This window comes from Centrocercus urophasianus, unplaced genomic scaffold (assembly GCF_019232065.1).
Source record: "Centrocercus urophasianus isolate 14NV4802_14NV808 unplaced genomic scaffold, USGS_Curo_1.0 seq_17, whole genome shotgun sequence".
Lineage (NCBI taxonomy): Eukaryota > Metazoa > Chordata > Aves > Galliformes > Phasianidae > Centrocercus > Centrocercus urophasianus.
The window spans coordinates 9,320,000-9,339,344 of NW_024884722.1; the positions used below are offsets into that span (position 1 = coordinate 9,320,000).

Sequence of the window (19,345 nt, forward strand, 5' to 3'; positions counted from 1 at the left end):
GGGCTCCGGAATGACAGCGGCACAAACCTCGCAGCTACAGAATCTCCAGAATAAGGCACTGCTTGTAAACAAATCTGCCTTTGGACCAGACACTCGGGCAATCTTCAATGCACAACAAACTTCTTGCTGTACTGTTCCTGTCTGCCTTGCTGTATCATTAGAAATTGAGCAGTCACTTCAGTCTGCAGCTCCCACAATTAAAGATCAGCATTGCTAGCCCCAAGATGACTCCTAAAGATATCTGCAAAGATTTTTATTTGATAACTTCATAATGCCGTATTAATTTTGCTTAATTCCATTTTCCAGTTTGGGACTGTGCAATATTGGTGTAAGGCATTTTTAACAGGTGAGCAAAGAAAGGGACAATAGCGAAATGGGGGATTCACCATGAGCAGAACCACAACACTGCTATGTTAGGTAAGCAGACTCGTTAAGCCAGCAAGACAAGTTTCTGAAAAGCTTTTTTAACATAAAACCATAGTGCTGTGCAGAAGCGTTCCACTACAGACAGAAGCTTCTTTAGGTATTAACTGGAATAAGTGCACACAGCAGAAAACTGCAGCTTCTAGAAACATCCCTGCTTGTTTATGCCAGCACTGGCTGCGTTTCTTTGTCTCTCATCTACAAAGGATAACCATATGCAGAAGCTCTAAGACTTTGAGTAGTTAACTGAAATCGCGATCACATACAAATAATCATCCTGAAGTACAGAAATAATTTACTGAGAAACAATTTAAACTAGATGACAGCCTCACTGACTGAGGGGAAGTGAATTGTTTCCTTGCTCCCAAGCACTGCCATCATTTTAAGATACAGATATAAACAAATGTTTATAGTGTTACCCATCAGCCTTAGCACACGGCTGCTGCAATCACTCTGTGCCAGGCTTTCCCCATTTTCCACAATCATTTTGCTTACTTCGATCTTCCTCTCTTACCCATTCTCCACTCGCAGTGCAGACAGAGAACCACAAACACTATTTAAGTACAGAAATCCTTAAAGTAGATTTCTCTGGTGTTAGTGGCTATTTTTAGCTGCACTAGCCCAGAGATGCACTGAAGTGTTTACTAGCTTGGACATAGGTCATAAAGCCTGCATTTGTCATTACCAGAGACCACCTGCAGTTCAGATAAATTATCATCAGTGACAACTGCTTATCACTGTTCAGCAGACAAATAAACTTAACCCTTTCCTATCCAACACAGAGTTCTGAGCACACTGCACAGCGCTGACCCTCACGGTGCCTCCCAGCCCTACCATCCAGTGCTTACCCCTACAGAAACATACAGCAGCAATGCTGGCCCTGCATTGACAATCTCCCCAGGCTCCTCCGAGCAGGATTACACACAGAGCCCCAGGGAGCCTCCCAGAGATGCTCTCTAAGTTGTCCCATCAGCAGAAGATGAAAGGAAGAAAAGAAGGCAGACCTGAGGACAGAATGTGTTGATGAATATCCACATTTCACATTCTTGCCACTTTCAATATTGTTGCTTCTTAAACTAACCCCACAGATAATTTCAAATTCCGGTGAAACATCCAAATATTAAACACAAAGCCATTTATTTTGCATGCTATTTTCAAATATTACTTTCTGTCACCTTTGTTACCCTTCATGTCTGTATTAGTTTCTCATTGCCCACCACTGTCTCTCCATGTCACTACTGTAAACCCCTCAATTTCCAAAAGACATCTCCTGGCCACTGCTCACGCTTTGAGCAGCAGAGGCAACCATCCCTGAACTCAAGAGGTTGTGCAAACATGAGAGATATTTATACATGGTCAGGGCACACCTACGTGATGGTGGGTCTTCTCTGTTCTGTCAGCTGGTGACTGCATGTCAGCCCAGCAAAGCCCAGCCTGTAATAACACAAAGGACAGAGAAATTGTGCGTTTTGTCAAACCAAGATAATTCTCCTTAGGAATAATGCTTTATTGCCCACCATGCTACTAATATAAGGAGGACATATTCAAAGCACAGATTAAACCTGGTCCACCTGTACATGTTCCAGTTCATTGCTGAGGAGTTGGAACAAATGACCTCTAAGGGTCCCTTCTAACTCAAATGATATGATTCTATAAAGTCACCTGTGTTTTCCTTTGTAATCCATACGTAAACTGGGCATCAACAAATAAAGTCACGTGAAGAGTACAATTTGGATTTTGGATTGCCTGGAGTGAGAGAAACATTATTTCTCCATGACTAGTTACTGCTAGAAATAAAAACAAAGTTTGGCGCTTTCTTTGTAAGCCTAAGGAATTTGTTCTGCTTTTCTTTTTCTCTACTCATCGTAAAGAATTCATACTAAATAAAACACAAATCACCTTGTCTCTAAATCAGGCAAACAGCCTTACCTGGAATCTAAGCACAGAAGACAAATCTGACTTCCAAAGCAAAACAATTACCTCTTTTCTCAACAATTCATCCAATTCAGCATACAAGTCATTCTTGATGACCTCGTGCTTTTTTTTTATTTTAGTGAACATAATTGTTCAGCAATTAGTGTCTAGAGAACCCCAGTTTAGTATACATACCAGTTGTTATCCTTAAATGAATACTAGCCTAAATAGTTTTATATGCTAAATTCATTTCTGCTATGGAAGTAAACATCATGATTGCTTCAACTCCTTATAATACTCAATTAAAAACAGATATCTCCACATCGTTCCAAAACGTGTGGAAGTCAAGAGGAAAATTTCTGTTTATTTCTATGACAAATAATCACGTACTTTAATCACATATTCATGTCTTCAAAAGTGTTGTCTGCTACCTCTCAGTCTTCCTTTTCAATCAGAATATTGTGCACAGAATTACCAAGCACGACTGTGCCAGCACGGCCCCCAGGAGCTGCTCAGCCCTGAGCCCAGGGACAAACAACTCAAGAGTCCCTGCAGCACTGCAGAGATGGATGCACACTTCCAAGCAGAAGGCTCCCACTATGGATCTTTTGAAAGGAAAAAATGACCAGCCAGAAATTTTATATCTGAAATGCTTGCAAGCAAAATTCCAGTTAGTTCAGATCACATAATACAGGCTGCAGTTTTTCATAGATGGGCACTGCTTAAAAAAGCAAGCTGACACATTCTGCGCTGGCTCTACCTTCCAAACGAATTCAGGTTCTGCGCCAAATCCAGCACATTACATTAATCTTGCCCTGGAACACAACCTGGGAGAAATCATATATTGAATATATTCACATACGCACACACCACTCACAATGACCTGCTGTTGGTGGATATTAGTAGCTAGGACAATAAATACCTTAACAGCCTGCTATCTCCAATTTCTATGAAGATTATTGTACTCTACTCTTTGGAAAGCACAACAACAACTATGCATCATTCTCACATAAGTTTGTCCTATGGAGGTCTTGTGCCACTTCTTGAATTTCTTAAAAATCCTTGAAATGAGTGAAGTTTCAGGGCGTCACATTCTACTGTTTATTGACAGAGTTAAATACCTTCAAAATCCATGTTCCAGTCAACTTGGCTCAAAGAGGACTTGGAAAAAGCAAGACTTTGTTAATAATTCTGGAATTAACTTGTGCTATTGGATCATGAGTTCAGCATGCTCATAAACACGATTGAGAAAAATACGTGGCACTGAAATGAGGATGTCAGATTTACTGCTGGAATACACTGCTGCACTTCACCTGAATTACTTCAAAGGGAAGATCAAGATCACTTTGCGTTCCAAAACACCCAAAGAAGTGCCATGGTCTCCAGAAGTCTTCCAAACACTGAGCAGAGCACATGGAAGGTGAACAACGAGGTGTAGCATTGCCCTGAAGGATGCCTTTGCAAAAAGATAAGAGGTAACTCACAAAAGCTAAAATGCTTTCAAAGCTCAGATCTATTAAGAGATGAAATATTACATTACGTGTTAATTTTGTTAGAATTTGCTGGCCAATGTAACTTTCACTTAATGAACATAATTACTTCCATTTACTGCAATAACAGTTCACTTTCTGATGAACAGAATGGAGATCTCCTGCCCAAGTTCCAGTAGATGGTGCCCCAATGGAAACGTACAGGGAGTAAGCAGACAACTTACAACCCTCCTTTTGAAGATCAGTACAAAATTTCCATCTTACCTAAGGTAACCACATCACAAATCAGGCCCATCTTTTCCAGTCATCAGTATCTTTTTGTGCCATCGTTAATAAATCCCTAATCCTCCAAGTCCTGGGGAAAGCATCCCATTCAGTTTAGGCGTACCCTTGGTAGCCCAAACAGGCTCATTGTGTAACTTGCTGACTAATTTATCCAACAGGGAATGAAAGGCATAATTTATCCAGCGTTCCTGCATTACTGCCCTGGGGCAGACACTCCAGCACAGAAGATTTTCAGATTATCAAGAGAGGATAAGAGGAATGTCACAGCCTCTGCTAGTCTATGTAGGGTCATTTATCAAAAAGACAGCTGGGATTACATTGCTACGCTGCCTTCTTCTAAAATAACAAAAGGTACTTGAAAAATATTTTTAAGAAGTTGTGTTTATTTTTCAAAATTCAACCCAGTTTGAGCATGCCATTGCCCCCGCTGATGAAGCTGTTCTCTTCAGGCTGAAATAGCCTCAGAAGCACATTGCTATCCCCACACACACCAGACAACGTTTGCAGGATGTACAACGAGGTGTGCTGTTCATGGAGTGCTCTGACAAAAGCCAGAATCAAGGATTATTGCCCCACTACAACCCTGGGTTGATCCTTAGGAGGAAATAGAGTCCATTCTCTTGGAATGAAGGAGACTCCAGTTCTGCCATAGGGAGACATCTGGGCCATCTTGTGAGCAACACAACAGATAAACGCTGAAGAAAAGTGAGCCATTGACTTGAGGAGCAGAGGAGTTCCCTGCTCTGTATCTCAAAAATGCAAGGGGCAGAGAGCTGCAGAAACAGGAATGGAACTTCAGACTGCAGCCCTCTGTCATTAACAAGAACTATTAGCTCTTACCCAAAGGTGAACAAATACAACTCTCTTACAAGAAAGAAAAAAGTCTACATTAGAAAACAAGCAGTGAGGAAGATTAGTTTATTAAGGGTTTCACTCCGAAGATACTTATGCACCTGAACACAGGTAAGCACCAGAAAAGACACATGAGGGAGGATGGCTGTGAGGGACATCCACATCAGCACAGGTCCAGAATGAATGCTGCACTGAACACTTAAAGAAAACCCGAGTGGGACCTGCAAGATCCACATGGCACAGCGCACGCATGGTGCACAGTGCAGCATTATCCCAGTAGCCATGTGAACAGGGAAAACATCTGCATTTCCTCCTGTTTACATAGCTACAATTTCTCCTCCGTGAGGGAATTAGGTGCCCCATCTGCATCAGCGCTGGCCTGTGCACAGCTCTCCTCAGGAAGGCATTTTTCTCTAAGAACAAAAGCTGCTTTGAGAGCTGAACTTGAAGCCATTCTGCCCACAGTGTACTTCAGTGAGGTTTTTAAGATAAAAAAAAAAAAAAAAAAAAAAAAAAAAAAAAAAGTCAGCTCTGCTACAGCTTCATTTTCTTATGAAAGCAATATTTACAGATTGGTGGACACACACCAGAGGGTGAGCAAGATGAGTGCCCAGCTCTAAGTACAGCTCAACACCACAAAAATAATGGTAAGCCAACATTTAGGCACCCACAGCACCAACACGTGTTTCACGTGGGTTCATCCCTTCTGCTGTGCATGACTTGGCCCCACAACGCATATTTCGCATCGGCTCTGCCCTGACTTTGTTCATACTGAGCCCTTGTAAGAAGATCAACAAGTTCTTAGGAGGATACTAACTTGCTGACACAACAGAGCCCACACAAGCCACAGTTTAACTCAGTGTACTCAGCTGGCCACATTTTTCTAGAGGAATTCCAGCTCCTGCAAGCCTTCAGAAAAGGAGACCAACATATAAGAGTCTGCTCTTACATGAACAGCTCACTTGGCACCACACTATTTTCTTCTATTTATTCATTTTTTCCCCCCCATAAGGTTTCCATGTGACAGAATAGTTATTCTGCAACTGACATCACCGAAATACACAACTTTGCATACATTACCCGCTATGGTACAGCACAGAGATATTTCAGGCCAGCTTAAAATAAACTGGCTGGAGCACAAGCAATGGGGCTGGATGGAGCAACGCAGAGCTCTGCCACAGCTCCATCACCCTGGCAGAGACCAGCAGCAGCTGGCACAGCCTGCAGGACTGGCAGGTTGGACCCATGCCCTCCTCTGAATCCTGCATCGCTGCTGCACCGGGCATGGGTGCAGCAGAATAAGGCCTTAATGTACCTAAAGGGTGATTTACTGCTACTGGGGGGGGGGGGGGAAGAAGAAAAATGTGCATTTCTCCACATCGTTCCAGCTCAGGAAATTTCATTCTCAAGACAGTCCATCCAGGATACAAAAATTGCAACAACTGGGAAAACAGGAAGATGAGAATCAAATTAGGCATCTGAGAGAGAAAAGGGCTTTAGAGTTGTGGCAACAGCTTTGAGTTTTAGCAACTGTTTTGCAAAACATTCTACATCCTCAGCTCTTTAGCCAGAGTGAATATATGCAAAGCATCCTTAAAACTGCAAAAATTAGAGAGGGTTGGGCATAAAACTCCAGACAATGCAGGCAATATCTGAGCTCGAAAGAATTAAAAGCCTGCATGTAGAGTTTAGTTCCAAAGAAGCCCACACTTGATTCCTCACCAAAAGCCAAGCTCTCCCCAGATGCAGGGCTCTGTTCTTTCTGGTTGTAAAGCACTTCCCAAGCACTGCCTTCACACTACCACCTAAACAAATCATACACTCATGTGCTCTGTGCATGTTTTCTGATCTGCAAGACCAGGATTTCCTGAAGTGTGCTCAGAAAAGAGACCATATGGGAGAGGATTTCTTTCCACACGCATGACCTAATTTAATTTTCAGTTGCTTCTGTATTTTAATAATTTTTATGCTTCAGTTCAATTTTTATTCTGTTTTTATTCCCCATTCAAGAAAGGAATCTAGAAATATTAAGGGTAAGTCCAGCAAAAACTCACAATTTATTACAGAGGCTTACTTAAAAGAAAAAACAGCCTCCATGGATTAATGTATTTCCTTTCCCACAACTTTTCCATTTAAACCATAACTGTGCATATTTACCGCAGCGTTGCCATCTGCCATTGGCATTGAGCTGACGCATCCTGCACAGGGACAGCAGCCAGGCAGGACACCCATCCTCCTCAGCATGGTGAAAAAACACTGCTGACCAGCAGAGGAACTCAAGTCTTGGTTATCCCAGCCACTTATCCCAATCATCAGTCACATTTTTAACAGAAAATGCTTAGGAATAAAAACCCTGGTGGCTCATTGTCAAAAGCTTTAGTCAAGCACCATGGGTGGATTCGCTCTCCTCTTAGCAGCTCTTCATAGCTGGTACAGTGGGAAAAGAAATGGCCCATGAAGGCAATTGCGTTCCCTTGTATGAAAAGCTGTGCAACCAAGATGGAGGGACCCACTTTTGGCAAGGTCAAACTGAGTCCACATAGCTGTTAGAGTTTATCTTTTGAATCCAGTCCTTTCAGCAGAAGTATATATAACCATGCACATTTGACAAGACGGGAAGTGTTACTGATAGGTAAGTTGAGTAAATGACACTGTATTCACCTTTAAGTTAAACTTGGAGTCCAGAGATTCCTGGAAGGAATCAGCTTGCCACACCGTCACCCCAAAGTGACAAACTCATCCACTGCAGACATATCAGTTCTCCCAATAGCTCGATGACTTCTTTGTAACCTTATCTCCAGCCTGAGCAAACCTGTCCAAACTGAAGAAAGCTTCTGCCCAAATTAAAGAAAGGACGTAAAAACCTGCAAGTTGCTTCCACATAGTTAATTTGCAGAAAAGGAGATGCTTCTCTCCTTTTTTGGGTCCACTTTTTTTTTTTTTCTTAAACATCACTCTACCAGTAGCAAGCCAAGGTGACTGCAATTTTGACACCGACTCCAGAAGTTCACTGGGTTTCAATAGAGTTTCACTCTCGGTAGCTCTTGCTCATTTCCTTTCTACCGCTTTCTGCAGAATTAGGAAGAGCCCCCAAATGAGCATGCAACAGGCTGAGATATGCAGCATCAAAACAAAACACAGCTGTCTGAACATCTCAAGGAGGCCACTGACATCCTGATGGCCCTGAAAGGCTGAAACAGGTCTTCAGTCTACTGGGAAATAGGGCTGCTGCCACATCAAACAGCAGCAATTCAGCCAGGAAGGGATAAGAGAAATCCCAGCGAAATCCACGTGAAGTGGAATGTTGACTTCTAGAGGTTCGGGTGACTTGGTCACCTGTTTCTAAGGCCGACAGCCAAGCTCTGTGAGGCAGATGCTTATTCACTAGGAAACTCAACTAAACCTATCAGTTTGCAGTGCAGGAACCACCAAAAGCACGCAACCCCAGATACCATCAACAAGACTTTGCACTCAAAGCTGCAGCTTGAACATAAGTCCTCCCCTACCCCCAGCACCACAAGACATCCAGACAGGTGACTTTTCCTTGGAGCTATTCCCATCAATGACCCATATCGATTCTCTTCATGCTCATTTAGAAGGAAAATAAACGAAAAAGCAAGCCTTCTTAACCCTCTGCAATAAAGCTCATTCATTCCCATCTCATGCTGAGATTCCCACGTGCAGCACACTAGTCTCATCTGTCATCAAGCTGCAAGAAAAGTCCACAGTCCTCCACAGGCTAGGAGGTAAGAAAATGACTTTTGGTCAAGAGGGTCAGATGATACAGCAATCTCATCCTGGAATCTCATAAGAAATATCAGCCACTGCTGTTCGTAAGCACAAGCCTGGTGTGGCTATATTCAGTTACAGGCAGAGCAGGATAATTAAACAGCTCACGATATGGAAGAGCTAAAGCATGTGCAATCTTATTTATGTTCTCTGCACCTGTGTTTTCTATGGTTTAAATTCTAATACTGATCTTTTAAACTGCACTCAGGGAGTACCCCAGTTCATTCAGAGAGAGAGTAATAAGTTCTATTTTTAAGCAACGTGCAAACGAAAAAAGGATGCATCATACTGCAGAGCTGCTCCAATGGCCAAATATACATCGGGAAATAACTACTGAATAGTTTACAATTTAAATTGTTTAAATGGTCTGGAGGCAATCGGAGTATTCCCAAGCTGCTGTGCACGGCTGTTTGGCTTGGCTGCGTGACTCCTTTCCTTTGTTCTCCCCACGTTTGTTGTCCCTTCCGTCGTGCTTCAAATCGCACTACTCAGTTCACGGCATTGCGGAAACCTCTTGTGCTCATCTTTCAAACTGGACTGCAAACCTCCTGGAGCAAAGAAACCACACAATCCTTGTTAAAGCTCTCTAATCCTTAGCAAAGTCTTTGAGGTAAAGGCAAACCCTCCTGCTCCATCTGCACAGCAGCGCCGAGACCTCTCAGCTGCGGCACGACCCAGCGACAGCGGCACCGACAGTGCAGCGGGACGGCTGCACCGTGCCCCACCAGGGACACCAGAGCCACGCAGCAAGGTGGGTACACAGAGGGGTCAGGGCAGCAGCCGGCCTTCTTCCCTGTGCTGACAGATTGCTCCTGCCCTAAATACTGTGCAAGAGAGCGCCGGCGGCCTCGCGCTGTCACTTCGCTCTCCTTTCGCTTTCTGCGCGCATTGTAACGGCATCCAGTAACAATTATTGCATTATCTGTAATTTCAGTCCTTATTTCGTTATCCTTCACAGATCTTACAGGAGTTAATGGGTATTTCTCAGCTACTTTTTGCTTTATATATCCCTGGGGAAAAAAAAAAAAAAAAAAAAAAACCCCAAACCAAACATCTATAATCAGTTTGGATATTGAACCTAACTTTCTGAGAAGTTTGAGTTCTAGTCTCAAGCTCCAAAAATCTTAGCCTACAAAAATATACATATATATCTATAGAAGGAAGATGAGACTGAATGATCTGTGTCCACACAGGAATTGAGGTATGTAACTGTCCTATTTTACCATTCAGTTTTGAAGGGCATGTAGGACACAGCCCTGCTTGTGTTGAGAATGCTTTCCCTAAACTTAAAGGGCATACCTGGCTCTGTAAAATGACAGATTTACAAACATACAAAAAGTTCTCTCCAGATAACTCAGCCATAGGGAAACAAGAAGTTTCAGTCAATGTTTACAATTTCCATGGAGTTGGATAAGACCTCTAAATGTTACCTACTCTGATTTTTTTAATTTTTAAATGCAACATCGAAATCACTATGAGAATTCAAGCCAACCACCAGTTGACTTGTGCATTATAATACGTGCACTGATGATCGTTAATGTTATTTAGGTATTATTCATTCTGTATTTTCCTTCAACACTCTAAAATGCATATACTTCAAATAATTATTTGACGTGAAAGGCACATATTTTTCAACTCCTGTAGTATGCTGATATTTAACTACAACATCAAAATGCTTTTTCATTTGTTACCCGTATCATTCAGACAACACACACTGAAAACAGTGAGGATTTCAATTTATGCCAGAATAAATACAAATATGTTCACTTCGAAGAAACAGCAGTCACGTCTCAGCATAACTGCCCACAGCCTCACAAACCCTTCATCCCATTAATTCCTTGGGTTTGCTTCCCCCACCCCAGGCTGTCATCTTGCCCTGAGCCTTGCAGTACAGAAACACGCATGACTATTACTTAAAAATTTACTTTGAAAATATTTGGCTGAAAGAGGACAAAAGCCTGTTGATTCATGCTTAGTTTGTTGGTTGTTTTTTTTTTTTTTTTTTTTTTTTGAAACCATTGTTTCAAAATCAAGTTGTTGCTTTTGCGATTTTGGTTTGTTTGTTTTTAAACATACACCACTAATTTACTTCCACAGAAGTAACCCACAGAGGGTAACACAGCATGAAGACAGTCAGATGTGAAGACAAGCTGCCATTTGGATTAACACAACTGTTCTTGTCAGCAGGATCTCCCTCCCACCTCCTGATTTCAAAGCCTTCTCCATTGAAAATGCTCTGCTTCTTGAGAAGCAGCCCTCCAGCAGTCCACTCTCTACTTGCATGATGGAGTTTCAGCATTTGCAGAACTGCTGTTAGCTGCAGCCAGCCCAGCCAACACATCAGCTCTACTTTGTTACAATTTAAAGATTCTCTTTGAAGGAGACAAGGCAAAAGAGGAAACTGAAGCTTCCTTTGTAGGAACTGCAGATTTCTTCCGTAAGAGTCACAGTTTTAAAGTTCTGAGCACATCATCCAAAGCTGTACTCCTGAACAAGCAGAGGAATCTCATCTGACCACGAGAAGCCCCAAACCACAGATATCCTTAATGCTTGGGATTTGCCATAAAAATGAAACAAGAGCTAAAGCACTCCACTGCCTCCTGCTCAGCACGGCACCTCCCCAGCACACGCTTTATTTCCACACTGACAGCACACAACACCTCAGAAAGCTTTACACACCTTACACACCAGAAGGGCGTACACAAAGCTCACCGAGTTTCAAGAACATATTGTTACAAATGCAGCTGCCACCTTCCCAGCTGACAGCCTTCCTCCGAGATTTTATGTTCCAGAAACACAGATGGCTGTAATCACTTTTTTTTTTTCATTAGGACTACATGAAACACATTGCAAAACACGTTCTGAACAAGGGTATTTATTTCTATATTAAAAATACTGCACACATTAATACGCAGTTAGCTGGGTGCTCATTTAAATGAAACTTGGAGGCAGAACTTCGTAACACGCTTTTATTACCACTGCTCCTGACGTCCAGAAACATGAGAGTCAGTGCATGGCACCCCACTGCCAACAGAACCAAAGAGATAAAGCAATAACAGATGCCCAACAAGTCTTCCTGACAGGATTTGCAGAAATATAAGAAAAGCTTTTTGGGAATGGATGACTGAATTCACTAACAGCATTTTTTGCTGAAAATAGAGAGGTGAATAATCAATAAGAAAGTTTAGAGAAATAGTTCTTTTTGTAATCTGTCCAAAGTCCAAATCGTACATTCTCCATTCACCAGAGGTCCACACAACTCTGGCACTGCACTCTGCTAAGGGTTGGTTGGTACAGTGATGCACCTGAGCTGCTCTCAGTGCACGTGGCAAGAGAATGCACAGCTGTTTCAGGCACAACTTGTTTCTGTTTCATACACTCTGTCTCACCAAAATCAGCTCAACCAGAAGTCAGCTAGCCAAATTAAAGACATAAGTGTAATGCACCTGCTTACAAAATCCTGACTGAGTACTGGAAGGAACTGAAAATTACAAGACTTTTGAGACTGTAAATACAAAAACCAGACTAAGTAACATCCCAGAGTTATTAAACGCATTTTTCCAAAGGAGAAGTACTGCTCTGCCTTTAGGGTGCAGAACCCAGAACCTCCCACAGACAATCAGCCCTAACGCCAGACTCTCATGCTACTCAGAACCCCTGACAGCCCAGCACCCACCAGAAACCAGCCCAGAGAGCAGCTCCCAGTGCTCGGAACTCCCAGGTGCTCCCCCAGCCATGTCAGCCACACAGATGCGATGCATTTTTACCCCTCCCCACATCCTGTTCTCTAAAGCAGATGCGGGGGCTCCTGGGACTCTGACAGACAAACCTTTGTTCACTCTTGATTGGAGGGCGTCCAAGCATTCTTGCTAAAGAAAATGGGGTTTCTATGTTTCAATTGTGCCTGCAAAGGAAGAAAATCACCAATTCCTCTGGTTTTCCAGCTGCCGGCATTACCAGCACCTCCCCAGGTCCAGCGCTTGGTTTATTTTCAGGTTAGTTTTATTGGTTTTCTCTTTTAACGCCAATGCATTAATATAAACAAACTTCCATCAACATAACAGCTCTGGGGTTTAAGGTCTGTTGATGAGAATTACTTGTGGAACAGTGTGAAAAGCCCACTGCTGGATGAGGTCGTGCACCTTGCAACTGTATGGAGTACTAAGACAATACATTTATTGCTTTAATAGGATTTCTGAAACTGCATACTTTGTTTACTTATGAGTCTATGATGTATATGCAATGGAAAGAAGTTGACTGTAAAGAACTGCTCCAAAGCACGATTCCCAATTACACTGGTATAACCTGAAGCTACTGTTGAGACTTAACATGTAGATAAACTTCCTGTCCCAACAAGGCAACGTTTGAAATCTTGTAAAAGGAGTAATTCACAGCTGAAAGCCTTGCCAGGTTTGCAGATGAGCTGCCTGCAGCAGTCATGGCGGAACTGGGACTCTCATCTCACAGTGCAGTCACTCCAGGCTTTTGACACACAGTGCTGCACCCGCAACAAGGCTGGGGCATTCTCTTTGCTGCTCCACTTATAGGGAAACATTATCTTTAAAATCCAGAGTGACTATGAGCAGTAATGTCTGCTTAAGAAAAAAAATATATATATAAAACCAGAGCTAGTATAGCTTTCAGTCCAGATGAAAAAAATAAACATGTATCTTAGCAAAGGACAGCAAAGCACCCTTAAGGAATCAACGCATTCAGCACTGTTCCTGTGCTCTGCTGTGTCACCCAGGTGATACATGAAGAGCAGAAAGCCAGGTTTTGGTATGACTGAAAGTCACCACCACAAGCAATAACATACAAAACACAGGATGCTGTAGGGGCTAAGCTGTACCTCCCAAACATTTTGACTGAGGATATGTGGCTTAAGAAAGAAATCCCAGCTCTCTGGTGGAAACGCACAGAGGATCTGATGGGGACTAAAGGATCTCATTGCGCCGTGTATTACTTTTTCACCTTTCCCGTAAGTGTGCATGGCATGTTAAAGAGAGGTGAACAGCACTAAGAACAGCCAAATTCCCTCTATGGCAATTTGGCAGATCCTTAACCAAATACAAGTCAGTACACCAAATACAGACAATACACTTTTTAGCAGGTAAATATTTCCACATTTACTTACACAGCCCCACAAGTCACCGGGAATTAATCTCAACTGAAATCCACAGAACCAGTGTTTCAGAACACTAGTCTCTGCTGCTAGATTTATATGCTTTTATAGGAACGTTTAAGAAATCCACATAGGAAGAACCATAAACACTCATGACAAGGGCTGGCCGGGTTGTGCAATTCTGTTTTATTATTGTTTACTTTTAAAAAGTAGAATGGTGTGTACCTAATACAGGAGTAATGCTCCTGGGAATGACTGCAACAAGAAATAATGGTAATAAACAAAATACAACAACAGTGTTTTCAGCATTGTCACTCCAGGAACAGAGGGATTGTCAGATTGAAATTTGAGTTTTTAATATAATCCCTGTTTTTCAAGCAAATCTGTAACTGACAAATTATCCCTTCAGGTTTAAGTTGAGGAACATCATCAGCTCCCCTTACTAAATTTTAATACTCAGTAGAAAATACATGAATTCACACATTAAAGTCCTGCTGAAATTTCACAAGTGGGTCTTTAGGGATCCACATACAGGTTAAACACCTGTACTGGGTACAGTGATTCCTTCCCTTTGCCACCTCCCTGCCCAGCAAAGGAAATGCTGTTACCATACCAAGGAGACCAAAAGCAGAGGGAAAACAGCTGTTCTGCCAAAACCATCCATAGATTTACCCAAAGTCTTACACACAACCCCTTAAGAGATTTTTTAAAGTTGATTCTCCTGATTTGCTCTAGAAAATTGAAGAGTGTTTATTGTTGTTGGTTTGTTTGTGTTATTTTGCTCAGCTTTTAAATTCTAATAAATAAAGCCAATTAGAACCCACGGTTTTCAGTTATGCAGATGTGTATTACTAACAAACTATGCAATTAAGTGCTCTTCCAGCACTGCAGCATCCAGGAACAAGGGGCAATGCCACACTGAGACATTAAGAAGTTAACAAAAAGTTGATTGAACAATGTGAACAATAAACCCCCTTTAATTAAAATATCCCCAAATGCACCAGAAAAAAATACACTTATCCTGAACGTTGACCTTATAAAAATAGATAAAAGAACAAGTGTACATAATACTTGCAAATTGTTTCTTATTATTTAACTCATGCATTTAGCACATCCCTGTTTAACAAAGCCAAGTGAAGGTAACAGGGTTTTCCATGAGCTGCTGGTCCCCCTGGCAGAGTTATCATCTTGCACCCCCAAACTGCCTAAGCCTTGCTAGGAACTTTAATAAGCATCCTTAAAAATAGAAAGAATTTACATGACTTCTCCTATCTAGGCATTTTAAATAGCAGCGCTATCATGCAGCCATCCCAGGTCCCAGGAGGGACAAAGATATGTTGTCAACAAAGAAAAGGCAGAGATAAGGTTTTCAGAGGTCACCCCCTGACCTGACAAAATCCAGGGCCTGATATTGGCCTCCATGTCAAAAATAGACCATCTGAAAGCAGCAGCAAACACTCCCGCCGTTATCTCGCAGCTCCTTGTTTTGCAGACCGTGCGGAGCACTTCATGCAATGGCATCTGAATCTGCCGTAACCTATTTGAGAATGGCTTCTGTGAAGCACATGTGATACAAAGCACATTTCTCAAGGGCAACAGGAACAACGAAGAGAAACAAACTCTGCCGTAAGCCCCTTCTGTTGGAAGCGTAACGCACAGGCACAAGGGAAACATAGATGTTGTCTTTACAAAGGCCACCACCGCTCCGTTCACAAGAATTAAAATCAAACACACATCTAGTCCCCCACCTGCCTTCTGCTAATCCACACAATACTATCACCCTCTGGAAGCAGAGATACCTCTACCAAACAGCTAGCAGCCGCACACAGCAGTAACATATCCTACCACTCTTTGTTTTTATGGACATACACGAGTATTATTAGTTTCTAACCGCAACTCAATAATTGCAACAAACCACCACCGCTGAATTAAACAAATACACTACCTTTTCTGATCCATTATCTTTGCCGTTTCTCCTTCTGCTGACTGAAGCTCAGTGGTTCCCCATGTCCTTGTTGAGCGCCCACTGAAGTCTGCAGGGTTCTACTGAGCACTGACCGAGCCGGGGCAGCTTTAGCCTCCACCAGCAGGAAGCCCTGAGATAAGCGCTGCCCTATGGAAAGTTTATCTTTTGAAAGGGAACAAGAGGCTGGAACTGAAGGCTGGGACAGTCTGTAAGGTAACTATTTGGTAAAGCCTGTAGATGAATTATGTAGTAAGTGCGCTGACAGGGACAGTCACTAGATGCCACCAATTGCTAATAAATTCATTTCAACAAACAGGTTTTAGACCCAAACTTCTCCACTGCAGATTTTTAGTATTTTGTAACTAGACTAAAGATACCAGCTTCAGTTTCATAAATAGAAAGCAGGAAGCTGCTGTTGCTGAGATGACAGCCTTCTTCGCAAAGGAGCAGAACAAGTACTTTTTTTTTTTTTTTTTTTTAAAAGGCTGTCCTACGTAAGAAACTTTTCTTCCCTAAGAAAAATCTCTGGTTTCATTTAACAATAGCAAATTCTATCTCTGGATTCCATAAGCTGAGCACATACTAGTCTTTTTCCAAGATTATTCAATAAAGAATCTCCAGGGTGTTTCTGAAATTCACATTCTGAAGCCAGGCTCTACAGACACCCCTGAAGTTGCAACTCGTTTAGGAACTGTGCGTTGTGACAAGAGCGCATGGCTGCGTGAAGACCTTCTCACCATAAGGAGTGAAGAAGGATGGTTTTAAAAACTGCACACGAGGAACAAAACATTAAAACACAAGTAGACAAGTTTACTCTTCCCAAAAGGAAATGCTGATATTCAATAGAAAACATTAGAAATATTATTTATCTTTAAAAACCTCCAGGTTCAGTAGGATTCTAATGGATTAAACAGTGAGGAAAAAAGTACTTAAATCCCAGGCTAAAAACCATCCGCCTGCAGTTAATGAAAGGAGAGATTGCTTAGCAGCAACTCGCGACTCACAGCTGACAACGTCCCAGTGCAAAGTATAACACACCTTAATAAACCAGTGTTTTCCCACAAAATCTGCTCCTCAGTGCACATTCCCTCTTATTTAAAATATCGTCTTCACAAACTTAGATGGATGAATTTGTAATTTCTAAGCCCGGTTTACCAAATAAAAAACGCTCAACATGAAATACTGACAAAAAAAAAAAAGAAGTCGTGGTTTTTCCTGCAAGCACTCTGAAAAAAATAATTCCAATGAGCGCTGTGGAGATTCAGAGACGGCTGAACTGCTTTGTTTCATGTAAGTTCAGCTTGCAGCAGTGACAAGTTTGACCTGCCGGTCTCCCATCTGGAGACTTCATTTGCCACAAAAGCAAATTTCCACTTCAGCAACACAGTTTGTGTTTTGAAGTTGGCTTTGTTTGTTTGTTCCCTCTGCCATACGATCTTCTTGATGATATACAGAGGAAAATATGCTTTCCTTCTATATACATACATATAAACAACGACATAAGAGAGCAATTTAAAATAAGAACAATCCAATATTTCTCAGAAAATAACAGCTACTTGGATTTATATTTCTGCTTAACACATCAGGAGAACAAGTGCCGTAACAGCACATTTTTCAAGAGCAGAAATACAGTTAAGTGAGCAAAAGAGAGCTATGATATGCACCAACATGAGACTTGTGCTTTACGCTCAGCACCAAAACAGAAAATATCCAATTACAGCAAAGTTTCCTGATGTGCAACAGCACGTTGTTGCTGGCTGACAGATAACCATGCAGCTTCACCCATACCATCCCCACCAGCTCTTCATGCAGCTCTCCTTGCCACCCAACCTCCCGCCCAGAGCTCTGCACACAGCAGTGCAGCTCAGCTACTGCCCACGGAGCAGCTCGGCAGCACCGCTCCGTAATCCCATCTATGATTTCTGCCAATAAATACATTTCTCTCTGCAAGATGCACGAGCAATTAAGCAGACTGTGGATTGTGTTTTGGTTTTGTTCTGCTTTTTAACCCTGAAACCCTATGCATTCTGTGCGCTGTGAGTTTGCTCCCACCCTTCTCTGCTGCAGTTTGGATCGTTGTCAAAGTAAACATGCAGAGGGATATCAGATAATATATGTTTGTCACACGACGTCTTCATAAAATCTTCTACCTTTAAACAGAAAAAGTGACAAAGCAAAGCAAGCAATTTGTGCAGAACTGCTTTGTAGTTTTCTGTGTATCCTTCCAACAGGAGTCATTGTTTGACATAACTGATGCATAACACATGCAGTCCCAAGGAGACAACAGCATACATTCCAGGCACTGTCAATTAACAAAAATTACCTCGCAGGGACTTATTAGAAACTGGGGGCTGACACAAGAGGAACAACGTAATTATTAAGAATTTTAAGTGAACATTTGCAGCACTAAAAAAAAAAAAAAAAAAAAAAAAAAATTATCTTCCTGTACCTGAATAATTTTTAAGCTAACACTGTTATACAATCACCTCGTACTACTCTTGTAACCAGACAGTGACATGAAGAGATATTAACCATAAAGAACTTACTTTAAACAGACAGATTTACCCCCACAGATATATTTCTCTTAAAATTAGGAGAGGAGTGTAAATACCACAAAAACCACACGAGGACTCACATCTTCCCAGCACTACTTTGAGCGGCATTCATGCTGGCTCTGCCACCTGAAGCCGTGACAGATTTAAAAGCTGTTCTGATAGATCAAAAATTGAACTCGGAACATCTTAATAAACATCTCAAGTTTCTACAACGAATAGCGTCTCAGGGGCTCAATAGTTACGGGCTGAGTGTAACTTGGCACTTATGGCTATGAGACACACGGTGTGCTGAACGCTCTGCTGCACAAATATCCTTCAGGACACCATTTCAGCCGGTCTTGTATGAGCTCTTTAAAGCATAGCAAAGGGTCACCTCTCCCTGCAAAGTAATGTCTTTCACAGCCTCTCTCCCCTTTATCAAACAGAGTACTGTAAAAATACAAGAGACTGCATCAGGCTAGAAAGCTGTTCTTAATAACACTTTTCAGGCCTTTGATAAGCGTTACAGTCCCAGAACAAAAAGTTCTCTTTTTCTATCAGCTATGGAGAGCTCTAGGCTCTCTTAGGCTGAATTTCCATAACCTCCTTAACCCCTAGCAGCAGGTCAGATTTCTGAGCAGAAACCTGTCCAGGTGCTAAAGCTGCTTTGACTGCATGGCATTTCTTGCCAATGAGTCAAAGCAAAGGATATTTCTTCCTTATATTCCATCTGTAGGGTATTGTTGGTGAGCTCTTACACAAAGGTGAAAACCTCTGCTCGCTTGGTGAGAAACTAGGGATCTGGGAGATAGTGACAGGAAGGAAAAGCTGTGCAATAGAGGAAGAATGAGAAGGGTTGGAGAAGTATAGAAGTGCCATCCCCTTTTCCCTCCTTTGTCCCCATCACTGCAAAGCCTGTTTTCTACATACTTGTTATAGAAGACAACAAAAGAGGCAAAGAGGCTGCATA

The 19,345-nt window shown here is 42.0% G+C and overlaps 1 protein-coding gene across 2 annotated transcripts in view; it reads right to left on the minus strand.

Annotated features, from left to right (window-relative positions):
• Positions 1-15,853, minus strand: part of RBM20 (RNA binding motif protein 20) — a 73,200-nt gene extending 57,347 nt beyond the window's left edge. For both annotated transcript variants that reach the window (XM_042818852.1, XM_042818851.1), the window contains exon 1: positions 15,821-15,853. In XM_042818852.1, the coding sequence (XP_042674786.1) occupies positions 15,821-15,834 (14 nt within the window). In that variant the 5' untranslated portion in view covers positions 15,835-15,853. The remainder of the gene's footprint in view (positions 1-15,820) is intronic.
• Positions 15,854-19,345: the final 3,492 nt, after the last annotated feature.